At 46.2% G+C, this 20693-nt stretch overlaps 2 protein-coding genes across 2 annotated transcripts; both read right to left on the reverse strand.

Annotated features, from left to right (window-relative positions):
• Nucleotides 1-1440: 1440 nt before the first annotated feature.
• Nucleotides 1441-13740, reverse strand: N7537_003315 (Acyl transferase/acyl hydrolase/lysophospholipase; the record flags this gene model as incomplete). Its single annotated transcript, XM_056894373.1, has 7 exons — nt 1441-4373; nt 4432-6285; nt 6339-7030; nt 7077-9297; nt 9348-9568; nt 9636-12726; nt 12774-13740. The coding sequence occupies 7 exons, from the start codon at nt 13738-13740 to the stop codon at nt 1441-1443; spliced, it is 11979 nt and encodes a 3992-aa protein (XP_056759368.1).
• A 2297-nt stretch (nt 13741-16037) lies between these two features.
• Nucleotides 16038-17658, reverse strand: N7537_003316 (putative MFS transporter; the record flags this gene model as incomplete). The annotated part of the gene is made up of 2 exons (XM_056894374.1): nt 16038-16983; nt 17039-17658. The coding sequence occupies 2 exons, from the start codon at nt 17656-17658 to the stop codon at nt 16038-16040; spliced, it is 1566 nt and encodes a 521-aa protein (XP_056759369.1).
• Nucleotides 17659-20693: the final 3035 nt, after the last annotated feature.

Genomic DNA, 20693 nt, shown 5'->3' on the forward strand with positions numbered 1-20693 from the left:
CAGAATAAAACAGTAATAAAGAAAAGACCATGAAACAAAAGAAAAAAGAAACTAGCCCAAATTGTGAGGTTTCTGGCCATGAAATGCTGGGTTTAAAATCGGCGATTCTGGTCAAAGTTCTAACTCCTGCCTTTTTAGACATATAACCGGGAATAATACCTGGGCATCACGGTCCCTGCGAGAACGTAGAGATAATTATTGGTTGGGAATTCTCGTTTATTCTCAGCAGTTAACATGATGATACTTAGGGTCATTTCAACGCTAGCCAAGAATGGCAACACCCCCTGATGCAACATTAGCGCTCGCGATGCAATTTGACATTGCTTACGCCTTTCTCCGCATACAATGTGTCTTCTGTTGTATTGCAGGAATGTAGTCCAATTTAAGCTGCATTAAGTCATTGTCAACCGATGGGCTCAGATGGGTCTGTGATTCTACCTGTTTCCATTATAATGTGGGTGCGAGGTTATCTGCAGGTGGAAAAGAAGTCTACAGATATACCTTCATATCTCAAGGTTGAAGAGATTAGATATCCTTACTATTTACCTATTTATACAAGTATCCTTTCAAAAAATCTCACACTTCATACATGCAGTACACTGTACTAATACAATATTGTTCATATCGATATATAGAGGTAAGTATCAAAGTGGAGAAAATTTGCTGTCAGGGCTCTCTCGAGTATACCTAGACTACCCCCTTGCATTGATATGATGAATCAACAAGTTACATAGATACGGTGGCATAAAGGGAAAAGGTTGCCTCTTGAATTTTGGAAGAGCAGAAAATGGGGACGTACAATATACCACTGAAATATACCATAAATCTGACCTGATCATTGAAATTACAAGACAAAACAACAAGGTCGTCGAATTCAAAAGGTACGCATCATCGAAGACTAGGAGAGCAATCGCTCTTGGGCTTCGTCAGTGGGTTAAATCAAAATATCATTCATTCAAATGTCTAACACTGACTGCATAGTCGGGTCTGGATCGTGAGATTAGGGGAAAGTAAAAGGAAAAAGAGATCAAGACTACTCTTAGCTCCTGGTGTTGACCTACTAGTATACATTATTCGGCCTAGTTAATTTCCATCCACAGGTATTCACGTTGATAGCCGAACATCAATCAAGTGAGTTATTCCACCCCATCTCAATCTCACATAGGAGACGGATCAATACTGAAAATCGAGAGAAACCTTAGCTTTTGCTCTAAAATTCGAGTGGCCTATGTCATCTGACGGACATATTCCGCTCAAATAACGGCCGGAGAATACTGGGATATGAACCTGTAGAGCTAGCAAGTGTATTCGACTAAGGACAGATTTCTTCACAAGAGTAAAAAAAGCACAAGTTGCGTAAGACTGCGGATAACAATAACAAGTAATGATTTCGGTCGATGGTAACTGATTGTGGCTCTAACTTTCTATTCCCGTACATGCTCATTCATCCTCGGAAAATCCAGCTTTAATTAATCTAGGGAGGAGAACTTGACCATCAGAGGCCCTGCGCAAGTACTCTCCCAGCAACACACTCATTCCAGCTTGTTCGGCAGCATTCACCCACTCGTCGAGAGAAACGACCTGAAACTGTTGGCCCGAGCCCGATTGCATCAAGGGTATAATCTCATCACGCCCTATCTTCATCTCGCCAGATTCATAGAGGTAGGTCACAGACCCAATAGCTGGTTCAGTGATGCTGGATTGGTGAACGCCTTCGAGTAGTTGGCAGGCGGCTGACTGTACAGAAATGAGATCAAAGACCCCTGACCATGAGCTCGAGTCTGGCACTTTCTGGGTTGCTTTGGTGAACCGCATGACATTGTCCATGAGGTCAAGTTCTGGTGCATTGGTACCGGTGATGCTCGATGGACGGTGGATCCATACGGGGAGACCAAATTGGCGGTTGATGCGTTCCAGATAGACTTCGCTCACCCACTTGGCAGCGATGTACCCATCTGTTGGTCGAGACGGAGGAGGATACGACGAGACAGACGTCTCCCCAAAACTATCTTGGGCGGCAAGGCGTGCAACACCAGCCGACGAGACAAAATGGAATGGAATACGCCGGGGCAATGCAAGTTTGACGAGTTCCTTTGTCGATGCCACATTGATCAGCTTGAGGGTCCGATATGTTTTCATGAACGATACATCCGCGCCATTGTGAATAACAATGTCTGCACAGGAGAATATCGATCTGGTGTCAGATTCCGAGAGCCCTAATTGAGGAGACCCTAGATCACCATAATGCAAATGAACTTTCGGATGAGCAAATAGCTCAGGTACATCTAAGGATCGTTTTCTGACAGCAAGACAATGAATAGATGAGACCTTTTCATCTTTTATGAGTCTGCGGAGTATTTCCTTACCAAGGAAACCAGTTGCCCCGGTAAGCACAACGGTGTTGATCCCGGAGGTGATAATGTGAGTATCACTGTAATTCAGAGATGAAGTGAGGTCGGATGCGACTTCAACTTCTGTGTCCCAATCAACATCTAGCTCAAGTACGGGGCGAGATATGTCTTGAATCTTTGCCGCCATTCCACGTAGAGTGCTGGCTTCAAAAAGTTGATACAATGCCATAGACGCACCGAGGTTTTCCTTGATCAGAGCTTGCAGGTTCACCAGACCGAGTGAACTTCCACCAACGTGGAAAAAGTCGGATAGGGAATTAATTGAGTGAAAGCTACTCAGTTCCCGTGGAAGTGCCTGTTGCCAGAGCTGACGCAATGACTGTTCAATTGCCGTGAGAGTGCTGTCGTCTGGTAGCTTAGATGAAATCAACGGAATGGGAAGTGCGCTGACTGCGGCACGATCAGTCTTCCCCGAGATATTTTGGGGAATATTTTCAACTGGAATGATAGCAGCAGGTCGCATATGAGGTGGTAATGGCAGTCCTTGGGAAAGGTGCCTGAGAAACTGAAGCACATTTTCAGAGTCATGCGAGGGAGCCATTATAGTAAAGGCAACTAGAAATTGTTCACTCCCAGATTGAGTTGCATCTGAACGAACAGATACAACAGCTTGCGTGATAGCTCCAGCAGAAGAACTGACGATCGCGGTCTCGATTTCTTCAATATTGATGCGAATTCCTCTCAATTTGATTTGGTTATCTCCGTCCATGCGCCCCAGAAGAATAAGACCACCATCGCGATTTAGTTTTCCGCGATCTCCAGTGCGGTGGATTTTTGCCCAGTTCCTCTCCTGGAAAAACTTGCTTGCGTACCGATCATTCGAAAAGCGTTCAGTTGTTTTGGTGCCGTCAAGATAGCCTTGGGCAACTCCTGCGCCACCAACAACCACTTCACCAGGAACTCCGATGGGTACAGGGTTTAAATTTTCGTCGACAATGTAAACAGAATAGTTTGGTAAAGTGTACAGCGCTGGTGCAAGGTGTGTTGATGTCAAATCCAGCAGGTTGTAAGGGACTTCACTGCCCGAGCATGCAACACTGATCTCCGCCGGCCCATAAGCATTTATCAGTTTGAGATCCGGCCGATGGAGATTCTTAATCTCTTTAATCAAGCCACTTGACATGAATTCACCACCACATACTGCAGTCGACAAGCGAGAGTTACTAAGGTGAGAGCTACCATGACGCACCCAAGCGAGATATTCCGTGGGCGTCGCAAGGGTGCATGTCACATTCTCTGATGCGATAAGTTGTGTGATAGCAACGGGATCGCCTCTTGTGAGATCAGATGCAATCACAAGGGTCGCACCCGAGCATAGGGAGACCATGATCTGCCACAAAGATGCATCCCATGCATAAGATGATTGATGCAGGATGATCTCGCTTCCCTGTTTAAGTTTCCAGACGTCACTGCATGACTGAACGTGGTGTACATATGCTGAATGAGTAATCATGATTCCCTTTGAGGTACCAGTTGATCCACTGGTATACATGATCACTGCTGTCTGGCTTGGGATTGCCATATTTCGGACGGCACGTGCAGTAGGGCCGTTTAGGCTACATACGTCGATGGGTTTTGCCGTGGTGCGCAAAAGCGCATAATCGGAGATGGAGTTTGTATCAACCAATACTATCAGTGCTTGTGTTTCTTCCATGATCATCGCGAGTCTGTTCATCCCCACCTTTTTGTCCAATGGAATGTAGGCACCACCGACACGCAAGATGGCCATGAGAGAACATATCCAGTCTGCCCTTGGTGACTGGAAAACCCCAACACGGGTACCCTTGCCAACTCCATTGCGTAAGAGCTCGTTGGCGATAACATCGATGCGACACTGGACTTCAGCATAAGTCAAGGGGCTCCCACCGTGGGGTTTCAATGCGACATGGTTCGGATAGTGCAAGGCGACTTCATCTAGTCGGTGGACGATAGTCGTAGCATACTCGTCTCGGAGCTCCGGCCCTATATAACATATTTAGCAAAATACTTACAACTAGCCGGTAGTAATTAATTGACTTGCCTCGGCCCGCCGTCACTGCCTCCTGGAGGTCTTCCTTGGAATGTAATTCTGGCCATGTAACCCGAGTGGCTGGGTTCTGAAGAAATGACCGGAGGAGGTTGACATAGGAGCTGAGAATGATTTCGGCATGTTCCATTCCATATAAGCTCCTCTGGGCCGAGAGGTGAATTAGTGTCTCGCCAGCACCGACGTTGCCAACATCCAGACCGAGGTCAAAAGAAGTTTCGCCGCCGCCCAGAAGTGCGCCATCTGCCAAACAACCGCAGAAGCTTCTTGATTGCTCGACCTTGGGTCGATAGTTGAAGAGGGTCTGGCATAGGGGATTGTGTGATGCGGATCGCGGAACGTTGAGTTCTGTTAAGATCACATCAAATGGCACACGCGAGTGGGAAAATGCAACCTGAGTGATGTTTCGGACCTCCTTGAGAGATTCCCCAAAAGATTGGCCTGGCTGCTGGGAGAACCTCACAGGGAGAAGGTTCAAGAAAAGTCCCATGCTCCGCAGGACATCGGCGTCTGTGCGGTTCCCATCTCCGAGGCCGATGCAAACATCCTTCATATCAAAGAACCGTAGAAGAAGTGTCTTCCAGACTGCCAAATGAAAATGGAAGGGTGTTGATTTGAACATCCGGCAACACCGGTCAATTGAATCCGACAAACTAACATCGAGACGAATCTGGGCAGTATGAGACCCGAATTGAGCAACCTTGGGCCGCATTGGCTGTAGGGCAAATGGAAGAAGGGGAATTGTGGGTGGAATCTCTGTATATTGTGCTCGCCAGTAAGTCAGATCCCCACCCCAGGCGCCCTCTTCGTATTCACGAAGCTGCCGCATAGTAAAGTCTGGATATTGAAGTCCATCTTCGGAAAGGGGTTGGCCTTGATACGCCTTTTCCACATCTGACCAAAATACTTCGAAGCTAATCCCATCCATGTTTATGTGATGGAAGCCGAAGATTATCCAGTGCTTTTCTGGGTTGAGCGAAAGCAGCCGAACACGCATGATTTCGCCATCAGAAATTTTGAACACATATGCCTCCATCTGCTTTGTGGCCTCTTCGACTTCTGTCTCATCCGAGATTGCAACGTGCTCCAACTGCAAGGTAGATTTCGTCCAAATGCCTTGCATATGATTTCGCTCATTGTCAGTGAAAAAGAAAGTACGCAAAGCTTCGTGATGTTGTGCTGCGGTTTGTACAGCATTCCCAAATTCTTCAATTCTTAAGCGACCAGACAATTCAAACGTCGGTGTAATGTTAAATGCGGTCTTGTCCTCGACCAGATGCTCTAGAAACCAGAAGCGCGACTGCCCGTAGGACATCGGCACAGTCCTTTGGATTTCACGTTTTGCGGAGCCCATTTCGCTGTCGTCAGTAAAAAGGGATGAGGAAGTGTCGTCATTATTCTCAGAGTTTGAGTCACCGGTGATTAAAGACGTCGCAGAGCTGCCACTGTACGCGTTTGTTGCGTCTGGGAGTGCAAACTTCAATTCCATAGAGCTGGCTCTGCTCTCTGGAACAATTATATTGACAGGCAGATCTGCACGGGAAGCGGCTGTCGCAGCCACCGAGGGATTTGGTTGGTGTGCCGGTGGCTTCACTGCTTGATCACCAGGAATCAAATTGGGAACCAAGGACTCTGGTAGAACTTCAGCAGCAGTGACCAAAAGCTCACGAATCGACGCCGCGTTAAATATTTTCAACACCGGCATGTCGACGCCCAACTCCTTGAGGAACCATGACCGAAGGTCAACGGCGACTAACGAATCCACACCAAGCTCATCCGGACTCATGTCCAGCATAGGCTTGTTGGGGTCAGCCTGAAGAGCCGACTGGAGCTTCAACACAAATCCATCTAAACAAAATCATTTAGTTTCAACTGCGTATTAGAATTCCCGATAAACGTACCCTGCAAGATCTCGATAACTTCCTGGTTTGAAGTTGCCTCGAACAAGCGTGTTTTTATCAACACGCCATATTTCCCCTTTTTGTCTGCCACCGTAAGGTTGCTAGACTTGTGGACCAGGTGCTGGAACATTGGGTTAGAAACCCAACTCTTTGACTCATCGTCGTCAATTCTGAGTCCACAGCATAGCTCAGCACTTCCTACGCGGTCGAAGCAGGACAGGACACCTTCGGCAAACACCTCATGGAAGTCTTGCTCAGACATCCATGAATGGCCGACTCGGTATAGATATGATTGTTGACCCATGTTAAGTTCTCGCGTCACATAGCCGTTACCGACGATGGCGCCGATGTTAATCGCATGCGCTGCCAAGCCACGGTTTCGGCGCTGGGCTGCCAGGCTCGCCATAAACATATTCGCGGCATTATAGGCAACCTGGCCAGGGTTTCCTGTCATCGCAGCCATTGATGAAAAGAAAACCATAAATTCTAACGTGTCCTCTTGGAATAATTCGTCCAGTAGTATACTACCTTCAACTTTGGGACGGAGAACCTTCTCAAGGCGAGGCAGATCTAAATCAATGAACATTGTATCCTGGAGTACCATTGCACCTTGTGCGACACCAGCGATAGGGGGCATAGTTTCGCTGATGTTCCGATGGGTTGCTTGAACGGATTCCCGATTGGTTATGTCACTGGATGTATTAGCCCAAACAACTAAAGAAAATTGGAAGAGCTTACTTGGAAAAGACTCGAACCGTGCAGCCAATGGCAGCCATTCTCTGTAGCCATTGGCGATCAATATTTGGATTGCGACTGGATAGCGCGATGTATCGTGCCCCCTGTCCAACCATCCACCGACAAAGCGACAAGCCGAGCCCACCTGTCAGTCCAACCAGCCAGTAGGTTTTGTCTTTCGAAAATTTGACCTTTTGGGTAGCAGGGCGAACCTGGACAGCAAGCTGTGATTCACCCCATGCAACTAAAGACTGCTGCGGAAGCAGGGATTGGGCACGAATCAGGTCCTCGAGTCCTAAAGGAACAAACTTGTGCATATTGACTGGCATCAAGTCGTATTGTGCTCTCGTCCAGGAATTCTGGAGCTGCATAGCCAGTTGGCCTCTATCTGGTGTGTACTGAGAGTTGGTGCAATTTGCAGTTAAAGTGTTCTCACTCTCGAAATGACACTCTGTCGGCAAGCATGCCCTCAGAAGGTTAGCCATATCAGAGCTGCCACCCATATTGACAAATCGTGAAACATTGCCAGGTAACTTGCTCAGTATTTCACGCCGGGTGGAGTTTGGGTGGATTCGGATCCATGGCCACGAGCAGTGTCCTTCCTTTGTTGTCAAAAGTGCAAGTTGAACGCCCTTTTCATTTGCGTATTTCGTAAGGACGGGGGCAAAGGAGAAATCAGAGTCTAACACAGCCAGTGTCGTTCCCGATTGAAGCTGTTGCAGCATAGAGAAAGCAAGGAAATAGAAATAAAGGGTGAGCATTGATCGAATTCCTAGCTCTTCGGAATCTCCACATCGCACCGCCAAGCCATGCGGCACACGAACTTGAGAGTCCAGAGTATGCGATAAGGCAATCACCCGCTCGCCATTCCTCGCATTTTTCCCAACCACTAAGAAATAATTGTCCGATGGAGTAATGCGGACGGCACGTAGCAAAGAGTGAGTCACATCGATATTCACATCACCCGGGAAAGACGGCGAGATTCGAGGGTCCTTCTCTTCAACTTGATATCCAATTTCTGTTGGTTGGATGGTGACAACAGACCTGGCTCGTTCAACCTTGTTAATGATCAGACGCCTTGAGGAGTTGTATCGGTCATTTCGGCCAGAATTAAGGCGGAATCGAGGAACTTTGAGGTGCCCATTCTGCAGCACCAGTTCCCTCTCGTTGGACCACAATATCCCATCGAGCTGTCCGGCTTGGTCCCAAATTTCGGCAGCTTCCAGATGGAGGAGCTTCGTTGCGATAATATTGGCATCAGCATCATGCAGTGAATGGAGGTTGAGGAAATGGATATGGAGGTGAGTCATCTCCATGGCCAATGTGCGTTGAACTCCTGCAAACATGTTGCCATAGGGGTTCTCCCCTTGGGCACCGTGTCCCAGCCATAGAACATTCTTGCTTTGTTTGAAGAGCTCTTGGAATGACTTCAAATTCTCGGGGGACATGTGTTTCAGAACTGGCCCATCCAATTCAATCAAACTGATCACTGATCCCATTACCGGCAGGTTTGCTGAGACAAGGTCGCCCAAAGAACTAGCTGTGTATATATTGCCGTAGTGGGGACGAACGGCAGTGGTGATATCGGCCACCATATTAGCAGTCAAGGATGTTTTCCCTCCGATGATTGTCAATGAGTCCACACCCAGTGGAAGATGAGTAGCGGCCAAGGGGTCACGAAGGAAATTAACACGGTGATCAACAGCTTGAGTAACCATGACGGAAAATGGCACAGGCAAGGTTTTCGAAGACGAAACAAGGGCTTCGAAACCAGAAAATCCAGCCTTTTGCATCAGTTCTTCCCAATTCTCCTCCGATACACAAGGTGATAATGTTCTTCCCTCCTCGTAGCCTAACCACCAGCCTGGTAGGCCACCAAGAATGAGGCCGAAGCGCATCACATCAGGGTTAGTGAGTTCTAGCATGATCAGATAGCCACCAGGCTTAAGTAATCGACGAACGTTTGTCAGCGTCACTTCAAGCTTCATAGTGGCATACAGAGCTAGAGGAGCAATCACAAGGTCAAAACAACCCTCTTCATAGTCCTGTTCTCCAATGTCCTTCTCGATGTCCAACACCTTGAATGCCATTCTGGTTTGATAATCCGAAAATCTTTCACGGGCGTCATCGAACTGCGAGTCCAAAATATCGGTGTATGTATACGACGCAAACGAGGACCCCATTGCACGCAGTACTCGATCCGAAGTAGCGCCAGCGCCGGCCCCTATAATAAATTAGTATCGGACACAGTTTCGACAACATGCGAGGACTGACCAATCTCCAAAACGTTAACATGAGGGTATCTATGGCCGATCTGGCGAGCCGCCTGAGCAACAGCATCCAAGTATGCGTCTATTCCAAATGTTTTGGCGTAGAATTCCGCTAACATATTGTCATGCATCAAGATTTCAAGCAAATTCATATCTCCCCGAATGATAGCAGGAAGGTTTTCACCAACTGCAGAGAGCAGTTTGATGTCGATACTATCGGAATGGCTATGTGGATCAGTCAGTGTGGTTCAATTTCAGTTTGCCAGGCCAGCAAAAGAGTTCAAGTTCTCACCGATCTAAAATTGGAGCAATCTCCTCCATGGTGTCATTTGCCCATTCCGGCTTTGCGAATTTGTGTTTTCCATTCGCAACGGACGTTGTACAATACTCTGCATATGCGAGGAGATGTATATGGTTCAAAGTACTATTTGCGCGGTCAGAGTGCTCAGGGGAACTTTCAAGTTTTTTGAAGTGGAAATGGGCGACGCGTTCGAGATCCAAGGCTAGGGAGCGGTCTTGGGGAAGCATGTCTTCAAGTTTCTTTGATTGCCGCCCGGTAGGCCTATCGACATCCCAGATCACTTCTGTGAAAAAGGGAACATCGTTTGTGGATGTCAACGGAGTCAATGGTGTGGTATGAAGTCCTTCAAGTTGAATCAAAGTATGTCTCCCGTCTGCAGAAAATATATCAACATCACCAGAGAGCTCGGCAAACCGAGCATCTGTGACTGTAGAATAAAAGGGCAGATCTACACCGGGGGCACCATGAACAGCGCAGGCGGTCGGATTGAGGCGAAGCCTGTCAATTCGAGTGGGAAGGTAAAGGGTGCGTAGACGTCCATCACCTGGGAAGGAATAAGCAAGCATGATGGACTGAATAGCGCCATCAAGAGAGGCTGGGTGAATGATCAACGGTTTTTCGGTTTCAGAATCTACTGGGACAGCTATTAAACCCGATGCCTCGTCCATTCTTCTGCGCAAGGTGGAAAGGGCCTGGAAGGGGCCGGTGTAGCCAAACCCAAGTTCGGAAACTGAGTTGTAGAATCGGTCACCTTCCAGATCTAGGAATGAACCTTGCGGTTGGGTGTGTGATGGGAGAGTATCATGCTTCGGTTCCCCCAGAGTAATTTGCAAGGTGGCAGATGCGTGAAGGGACATGTTGGATGACCCCTTATTGGCGTCGGAGTGACAGGAAAAGGACGCAGACACGCAATTGGTCTGAACTTGATCGATCGAAAGTCTGAAAATAGTCTCCACTCCCCCGTTTTCTTCAAGCACCAATGCTTGCCCGATGACCACATCATGGAAGTCAATCAGTTGCACGGAACCCAAGCCATACTTTTGAATCACAGACTCAACCGCGGCCGATATATACCCAGCTGCAGGGAATACCATTTGACTTTGGACCTGATGATGTGCCAACCAAGGAACCTCCCTAGGATGAAGATAGTTGCGCCACCGTAGCTCATTGTCTGTGCCGTCGGGGCATTTGACGCCCAGTAGGGGATGAAATGGTTGCCTTTCAGTGCGTATTGCAGTAGATGATCGAGATTCGTGCCAATATACCCGATCATGATCCCACGAATATGATGGAAGGCCCTTGAGGAGCTGTGGAGTGCTTTTCTTTTTCATTGTCTTCATTTCAAACCCTGCGAAGTCCACCACACTCTCACCCAACGCAATCCACAGGGCACCCAGTGTGGATGAGAAAGCCTCGCTGTCATTTTTACCACGGTTCAATGTCCCAGTGTAAGGCAATGTCTGGCCAGACACTTCTTGGATTGTTTGCATTGCAGGTCCTTTCAATGCTGGATGAGGACCAATCTCCAAAGCCATGTCGAATGGGCCAGCTGCGCCAACTGCATAAGTGACGGCCTGGGAGAATAGTACGGGCTTGATCATGTTGTTGATCCAGTACGTGTCGGCGAGATTGTCGTTCACGTTATCAATCTTGTCACCATACACACTGGAAATCCAGGTAGCACTGCCACTCGGGGGGCGCTGAATGGCTACACCACACTTGCGGACTGCTGCGATATAAGGAGCTGCACAGGAAAGCATGTGATGTGAGTGATAGGCTTTGTCCACTTTCAACAAGCGAGCAAATTTCTTTTCGTCTTCAAGGATTTCCCTGGCCTCGTCGATCGCATCGGCGTCCCCGGAAATTGTGACGCTGGCAGAGGAGTTGCTAGCCGCCACGCAAATTCTGTTCTCGAGTGACGGCATCTCACAAAGCTCCTTTGCGTCTTCAAAGGATGTCCCCGCGGCCATCATTGCCCCTTTTTGTCCTTCCTGGCCTGTTGCATATTGCAGAGACCACCCACGGTAATAGGCAATGCGAATAGCATCCTCTTCATTGAGATATCCCGCGGCATACGCTGCCGCAATCTCCCCAGAGGAATGGCCAACGACAGCAGTGAGTTTCAGATTGGCCGCCCGGAGAAGCTGAACCAATGCAATCTGAATCGCGGTGCAAAGAGGTTGCGAAAACGCTGCCTCGCCAATACGAGATGAGTACTCGTCTTTAACAAACTCCTCCCTCAGCGACCAAACAGGGCGATGCTCAGTGGGTAGTTCCTGCAAAGACCGATCAAGGCGAGTGATGCAATCACTGACCATTGGTAGGTTTTCGAGCAATTCAGCTCCCATCCTTGCCCACTGTGCTCCTTGGCCTGTGAACACCCCGAGGAGTTTTGGTTCACGGATACTTCCCGTTTGCATGCTTGGTGTTATTGCCGAGGACACTAATGCTTCATTTAGGATTGTAGCAAGCTCTCCAGGGCTTGATGCAGATACCGACAACCGTACTGGGAGAGTAGAACGCCGAGAGTTCAATGTCCATGACAAGTTGCGGAGATTGATATCCGAATGCTCTTGCAAATATGCCGAATATGCTGCAATGGTGGTGCGAAGTGACCTTTCGGATGAGGCAGAAAAGTTGAATGGCGACACTGCTACAGAGCTGCCATCTGCGGTGTTGCGACCACGAGCAAGCAGGCGCGAATCAAAGGCTTCCAAAATTGCATGCGCGTTCGCACCACCAAAGCCAAAGCTATTGACACTAGCACGGCGGGGGGTGTTTTCTGGGAGTTCAGGCCATTCCTTGGCAACTTGAAGGATTTCAAGGTCGCGGTAGAAGGGAAGCACCGTGGAACTTAACTCGTTGAGAAGTAGGTTTGGCGGGATGACGGCATGTTGTAAAGCAAGCGAGGCTTTGAGGACCGCTGCCAATCCAGCCGTGCCTTCAGTGTGACCGATCACTGTTTTGATGGATCCGACATACAAGGGGTCCTCCTGGTTGCCATTGCGGTGATATTTGGCGGCTTTTCCAAAGAATGCAGTGCTGATGGCCTCCGCCTCGACTGGGTCACCTGCTGGAGTTCCTGATTTGGTCAGCAGGCTATCTCACCGTTAGACTAAGATTACGTACCGGTACCGTGGGCTTCGAAATATTGTGGTCGGTCGGTTGGTTTAGAAAGATCGAGTCCAGCTCGAGCGTATGTCGTGCGAATAAGGTCAGCTTGAGCCACGGGGTTGGGCATCGTAATTCCTTTGGTGCGACCATCTTGATTGGCACCTGTCTCCCGAACTATACACTCGATGTGATCTCCATTTGCCAAGGCGGCACTCAAAGGTTTGAGTATGACGGCAGCAATTCCATCACCACGTGCATATCCATCTGCGCCTTTATCCCACATGCGCGAGCGACCCGTCGGGGAGAGCATCTTCAGCTTGCTCTCTGCGATGTATTGCTCCGGTCCCAGCAGAAGGTTGGTTCCTGCTGCCACCGCAACATCAGTCTCACCACTTCGCAGGCTCTGTACGGCCTGGTGTAGGGCAATCAGACTAGACGAACACGCCGTGTCGATGGTCATCGAAGGTCCGCGCCAGTCGAAGAAGTAGGACACTCGATTGGATAGAATGCTTCGGGCAGTTCCCGATGCAAAATAAGTCGGAAAGTTCTGCACATCCCGACCTAACATATCGGCATAGTCGTTGGTCATTAGGCCAACATATACACCGGTGTTCGACCCTTGGAGCTTTTCCATGGGGATGCCAGATGTTTCCAGTCCCTCGTAAACAGTCTCCAGCAACAGCCTTTGTTGTGGATCAATCGAGTTTGCTTCCACTGGCTTGGTTCCAAAGAATTGGGCGTCAAACAATCGATGATCGTCGGACAACAAATAAGAATGCTGAACATTCGTAGTGCCATGGTGAAGGCCATCGGGATGGTAAAACGCTTTGGTGTTAAAGCGGCTTTCTGGGATTTGGTTAAGAACATCTCGAGGTGCTTTGAGAAGTTCCCACAGCTTCGAGGGCGTTGTTGCATCACCCGGAAAACGGCAAGCGCTTCCCACGATGGCAATCGGTTCTCCGGTATGAAGACCACCTGTCATTGTGTAGCTCAGGTTTCACTGACTCTGCACAGGCTGGTGCGACGAATGTGCGACTGTACGTATTGAAATGAAAGGTCTATAGGGTATCAATAATGAACAATCGGGAGAAGACTTTCTCCGCAACATTCACACTCTAGTTGCTAGCGACGGGGAGCGGTACATATCAGTGTGCCGAGGCTCGCTTTGGTTGTCAGATCAGCACAATTCGGACATCTAATCTCGCAACAGCTTGCCATTTTTTTCAGCTGGTTCCGACTCCGATGCCTGCCTCCGGGGTTGTGATATGAAACAACACAAATCACTATGAAGGTATAGGATCCACCTGTTTTTTGCCATGTGTGTAGAGCAACTTCCTGTATCCTCTCGCCTAGTCTAGAAATTTAGAAAACCCAAGGCCATAGGCTTCCAGGGGTTGCCAGTCCGGCTAGTTTGAAATTTGAAGACCGAGTCCGAGTCCGAAGGTCTTTTCCCTGTGCATTTGCATGTTCGAGATGTAATCAAGAGAATCAAACCATCCATGATGTGGCAGCATGCGGGTAGGGATCATAACCATGTGTTCTATGGCATGGCCCGTAGGGGGCATTACACAAGAAGACTCCAAGCAGAAAATGCGCCTCAATAACCATATTCCTACGGAGTCGGTAGTCGGTAGGTTCAGCACCACGGTTTAAGTCTGATATAAACTACAACTACATGCCTAGGTGGAGTTCAAATAGTAGAACCCATTTGTCCCTGATCATTCTCACGATTCAGTTCTCGACGAGATTTCGATGTTCCATGGATCCTGGTCGGTTTGAGCCCTAGCCTTAAAATAATTGAAGTTTCAACTGGTAATACCCGACCATAGCTGCATATCATAGTTTGAACGATCAAAACGTGGCAAATCAATGCGGTCTGAACAGTTTGTGTTGTTTGTTCCCCTATTCTTCTCTAGGCAGGAGGTGAAAATTCATTCCACCCTCTGTAAGCAATACGGCGGGGATCGAGACAGGCGTGAGGTAAAAATAGAGGACTTGCTGCGACCAACTCACACAGACAGGCCGGAGAACATAGGAAGAGAAGAGACGAAGAGACAGAAGATATAGAAATGTACACCCATAGATATCGGTCGTGTCACTCGTGTGTTTCTGACTCAGAGGCCTCTACTTCTTTATAGTAACCTTAGAAGAGGTACGAAGACGTATAGGGGCCTGAATACCTGAATTAGTACCGCTTTAACGTATTTCACAAGCGAGTGGGCCACCCAAAACACCATAGTAAATGCGATATTTTATAACCTTATATCTTAACAACCACGTTATGGTTTGATTTTAGTATCATTATACAGCTATTGATAAGGCTTACTAGTATTATATATCAATTTTAAAGAAAGCAGAGGGGTATAATATCATTATTTCAAAAATTACCGAAAATTACGTTGTAAAAAGCTAGAAACATATATATCTCAATCACTAAGTCGAATATATTCCTAAAATTCCGTAAAGAGGCTATATATCGCCAAAAAAAAATTTTAAGCTATTAAGAAATTTCTATATAAAGCACCGTTGTTGAGATATTAAGTTGTAATTTATCGCATTTACAATGGTGTTTTGGGGTGGCCCACTCGCTTGTGAAATACGTTATATGCCGCCTAATACAGAGTACTGTAGATTGCTAATACATCAACCTGCCTAGATGAAGCTTTTGGACTGCATACAATTCAAATATCTCCATCATTTCTGGCGGTTGCAAGTCCACACAATAAAGCTTTTGACCTCTATACAAATTCAAATATCCCCATTATTGCTGGTGGTTGCAAGTCTAAAAATTGAAGCTTTTGGATGCATACAAATTCAGGTATCTAGTTACCAACAGAATCTGTCGAATACCAAGTCCGAATACATGGTAGAAACTAGGTAATATACCGGAAACATCATGTGACATTGGGTACCAGGCATACCATACAAAAGTGCACATTACGTTAGTCATCATGGTCCGCACAGATTGTTGAAAAAGTGGGTTTTGTTAACTAGAGTCTTCAACATTGGTCATCTATACCTACATTGTTCGTACGCCAGCTTTCTGTCAGAATCACCTGGGCAAGGTACTTTGATTACTAAGGCATATGTAATAGTAATTCAGGTATTTTGATTTTCCTGCCGTTCTAAATTAAGGCATTCAGGCATAAAATCCCCCTAAAAGGGGTTTTGGACCCTGGCCCCTATGCATCTTCGTAGAAGAGGAGATCGAGACACTATACTCAATTACCGAAAATCTCAGTCAAATCACATAAATTGGACCGTGTATGGCGACTAGCTTTAATAGATATAAACAAATTCATCATTCTCCCGATCGGTCAGATCCTGAAACGCATTATCCCCAACTTGCACAGTCGCATGTCCAGTCTCCTCTAGATTTTCCTGCATATCGTGATAATCATTTTGCATCGAAAGGTCAACGATTTCAGCTCTCTTGCCGTTTTGTACACGGCGACGGGCTTGTTGTTTGTTGAGAAACCAGAGATTGGCCCACTGAATGAGAACAACAGCGGCCAAAGTGGTGAAAATTCCGAGACATGCGCGTAGGCCTGGGTGGTACGCTGGCTTGTCCTTCTCGTTGAAGAGCAACGGGCCAATGATATTTCCTGCCGAGCTTGCTGCATTGTACAAGCTCATGATGACAGATTTCTTAGTGGTGCCTGCCGTGTTGCCGATGATCCAGGTCACAATCAATGGATTGCCGCCAAATAAGAATGCCAGTAAATAGTAGCCAGCAAGTAACTGGCTCTGCACAGACTTAGTCCGAGCCACAGCATATAAAATTGCTAGACCAGCGATCACGGGCAGCACGAAAGCCGCGATGATAGCGCTCTTCACACGAGCAGTTTGGGCAAGATAACTTGCCAGCAGAATGACGATGAATTGCAATGCGCCAAATGGCATGGTCAACAGAGTTGTTCTGTATTTATCGTATCCAAGGCCGCTTAAAATCAGTGGACCGAAGATATTGGTCACGCTGGCGCCAATGTTGAGGAGCATTGCCATTCCAATCCACAGATATGTTTTGGGCTCTAAGCAGGCCTCGAGGACATGACTGAACTTGAACTCAGTATTCCCAGTTCCAGTCTGGTTGGCCCGAAGGCGCTCTATTCCTTGAGCTTTCTCCTCCTCGTTGAGGAAACGAGCAGTGGATATATCGTTGTCCAAGCGCCAGTAGACAAATGGAGAAGATGCGACAGTTATCAGGCCAACCACAAGAAATATGCTAAAAGCGAGTCAGAATATACCATTGTCAAGGGGGTGGGAAGGGTGTTTCCTACATTTGCCATGATTTGAGGACGTCGGACTCTATCTGTGCCAATCCATAGGATAAGGCAGCTGCGATGACGGTTGCTAGACCGTTTGTGCTATACCATGCAGCGATACGGATCGGTTGCTCTGCACGACGGTACCATTGACTCGTGATAACACCAAAGAGAGGGAGACAACCGGCCTCAAACAGCCCTAAAAAGAATCGAGCGGCCATCAAGGAGTTGAAGTTGTGGCATACAGCCATACATGTCTGGGCAATTCCCCACCCAAGGCATAGTACTGGCATCAGGATTTTGTGGGGAACCTTGACAATCAGGTATGAAGAAAAGGGCTGCCAGGCAAGTTGTGCAATTGGTCCGATGGAGCCGATGAGCGAATATTCATTGCCAGTGAGGCCCGTGTCTTTCTGCAACCCGAATGTTGCACCGTATCCTAGGACTGTCTTGTCGAGGATCTGCAAAAAGTAGACCCAGGCGAGCACAACAAGAATAGTTCGGTCGGTCTTGCGGCAGATGCGCTTGCTATCTTCTTCGGTCAAAGGGACGCGTACAATACCCCTATTATCGATGATTTTGTCCCCGCTCTGTGGCTCTGCCGCCTCATTGTGAACAACATCTGGTTTGGACATGGTGGGATCTTGCATTGTAGGAAAATATCTATACCTTCGTATTTCTTACCCACCAGGAAATATATATAGAGTCAGTTGCAGCACCCCACGTCATCGATATGAATTTTGGGTTTCCCCATGTTCCCCATGTTCCCCATGTTCCCTCGTGATCCCTCATGTTCCCCCACGTCTCCGCATCCCCCACGAAAGTAGTGATAGCCAAGATATTTAGCGAACAAGCCTTACCAAATATCGATTAGAGTTTTTCCTGTTATCCAATCGATTAGAGTATCCTTGTTTCTTTCTATAGACAATGCGGCCTCGAGCTTCGGAGTGGAGATCCCCATTCGGACACCTTATTACCGAGACCAACCGAAAACTCGGGGGTCGTGGGGGTGAACTCCTTAGCTACCTAGGTATGAGGCCGGTATTACCTCAGCGTCTTTTTATTTGACGGTCGGGTTTTGGGGTGAATTGTCGGCGTTTGAACTCCTTCGCCGTTGTAAATTGTCACTGGCAAGAGGCGAGATACCCTCCCAGGTCGGACGGGCCGAAAATATATATTGGAATACTTGGCATCCCAAGAAAACTAATGAGCACCAATTTTAAATTATTAACACAGAGCACTCTGTAATACGCTCAAAACATGTAGGATTCAGAAAACAAGGAGTGGTCAAGTTGGTCAAGTTTGGCTGAGGACAGTATTTGTGGACATCGGCATACCGGAGGATTTACATATTTTAGTTAACTAGTTTACGTATTTCACTACCGAGTGGCCACCCCAAAACACCATAGTAAATGCGATATTTTATAACCTTATATCTCAGCAACCACATTATTATTTGATTTCATTGTCATTCGATAGCTATTGATAAGAATTTTAAATATTTGAAATATTAAGAAAATCGAAGAGATACATTATTACGGTATTGAAAATTATGGTGGTGGACGCTAGAAATATATATCGCAATCATAAAGTCAAATATATTCCCCCGACCCCCTAGAGAGGCTAGATATTACATAAGAAGCATTAGGCTACAAGGAAATCTCTATATAGATTGCCGTTGTTAAGATATCAAGTTGTAATTTATCGCATTTACTATGTGTTTTGGGGTGGCCCACTTGCTTGTTTGGCCCACTCGCTTGTGAAAGTGACTACACACCAGGGTGGCCCCCCTGACCTCTCACTAGGGTTACTAGCCTTAGGCACCAACAAAAAAATTCATGTTTGCCTTACGCCTTTCATTACCTTACCACTTTCAGGCATTAACCCACTTCACCCTTACCACTCTCTTACTAGTATTTTACTACTATCATTTTACAACTATATAACTAGTTAACGTATTTCACCAGTGAGTAGGCCACCACTAGTGAGTGGGCCACCCATCCAAAATGCGTCAATTTAAATACATTTATCTTAACCATAACGCCATTAAATTAATTCAACTAACTAAGTGGTCTATCTGGACATGTTTCTCTTCTATGCCCTGGCAATCTGTATATTGTTACGCACTAGCTAACTGGTCACAGTTAGGTTAGATGGGGTCAGGGTATACTTGTCTTAATACTCCTCGAATGGTCCACTCGTCAATGATCGGGTCTCAACTGAGCTAATGCCGCGTAGGGCCTTATAGTAGCCTAAGTCCTTTTGAGCGATCAAGGAACTAATGCTAGGTAGAGCGCCGAGTAGATCGATACCGGGGTATTAGTCTGCTCGTGAGTATTATCAAGTTATAATCAAGTAAAGAGTCATAGTAATCCAAAAGGTAAACATAAGTAACAATATATAATTGAAGATAAAGAACTAAACTAGATATATAAATGAGTGTCCTTATATATCTCTAAGTTCTTTCTATATAGAATAGTAGATAGTAGAATAGTAGAATCGCCTTAGCGGATTCTACCGATCTACTTACTACCCTTCTACTACCTATATAATCACGTAGTGCTAACTAACCGTCTTCTACGTATAGCGGTTGTCTAGTACGTAGAGTAACCTATATATCGGAAATCCTCTATAGGGTAGATCCGCTTAGGGCGGATTATACTCTTACTTAGTAAGTTTATATATAATCTACTAATAGGTATCCTAGTTAGCTCTCGATAGCCTATTAGTATACCTAGTAGGTCACTACTAATTAGTAACGGATAGGTCCGTAATATTACCTCCCCTCTTCCTAGGAGTTTCGTCCCCGAGACTTATAAAGCTACGGTATCCCCCTTTAGGTAGGTAATAGATTTCTTTTTCCTTAAAATAATACTTCCTCGTTATACCTAAACGAAAGGCTAACTCTATTTCTTTACTTACTCCTAAACTTCCCTCCGATTCTTCTAATACTTATTATCGTTAGGCGACTTATATTAAAGATAATAGTTTTACTACCTCTATTTCTTATAATTATTATAAATCGGTAGGTATTACTTATCTAATAGACCGTTCTTATTAATATTCGAAATATACCTCGTATACTCGCGTAGGTCACTTATATAAGCGTAACTTTTATACTAGTCGGGAATAGGATTTATTATATTATACCGAAACTAAACTTTCTTCGGATCTTAAAACAAATAAAAGTAAACTCGATTTATTAGAACCTAAGTTAAGCGAACTATAAGCTTATCTTATAGAGCTATATTAAAAATTATTAAATAAATAAAAATAATACTAGGAAGTAATATCTAGGTAACGTTAGTTACGTAAATAAATATCCTTCTTAAAATAAAAGGGTTTTAAAATATCGGAATATAATACTAAACTCCTTTAAATTCTCGATAAAAAGTAAATATCCCTAAAGTAGGCTTCCCCTTCTACTCTCGACCTTAAGTAGCTTACTACTACTACCGATTATCCGAACTTTAATTAGATATTAGTAGAGATTACTAATCTCCCTATTTTCTTTTAGGATAAATCCGGTTTTATACCCTCCTCGCTTTCTATTATATAGGGGTCCTTTTCGCCTATTAGTAATACTATTAAATAAGCTAGTAGTAGCCCCTTAGGTTCTAGATAGGTTCCTATATATTTTCTAAAGTAGGGTACCCTTTCTACTAAACTA

Source organism: Penicillium hordei (assembly GCF_028827395.1).
Source record: "Penicillium hordei strain IBT 12815 chromosome Unknown utg000001l_segment0_segment0, whole genome shotgun sequence".
NCBI lineage: Eukaryota > Fungi > Ascomycota > Eurotiomycetes > Eurotiales > Aspergillaceae > Penicillium > Penicillium hordei.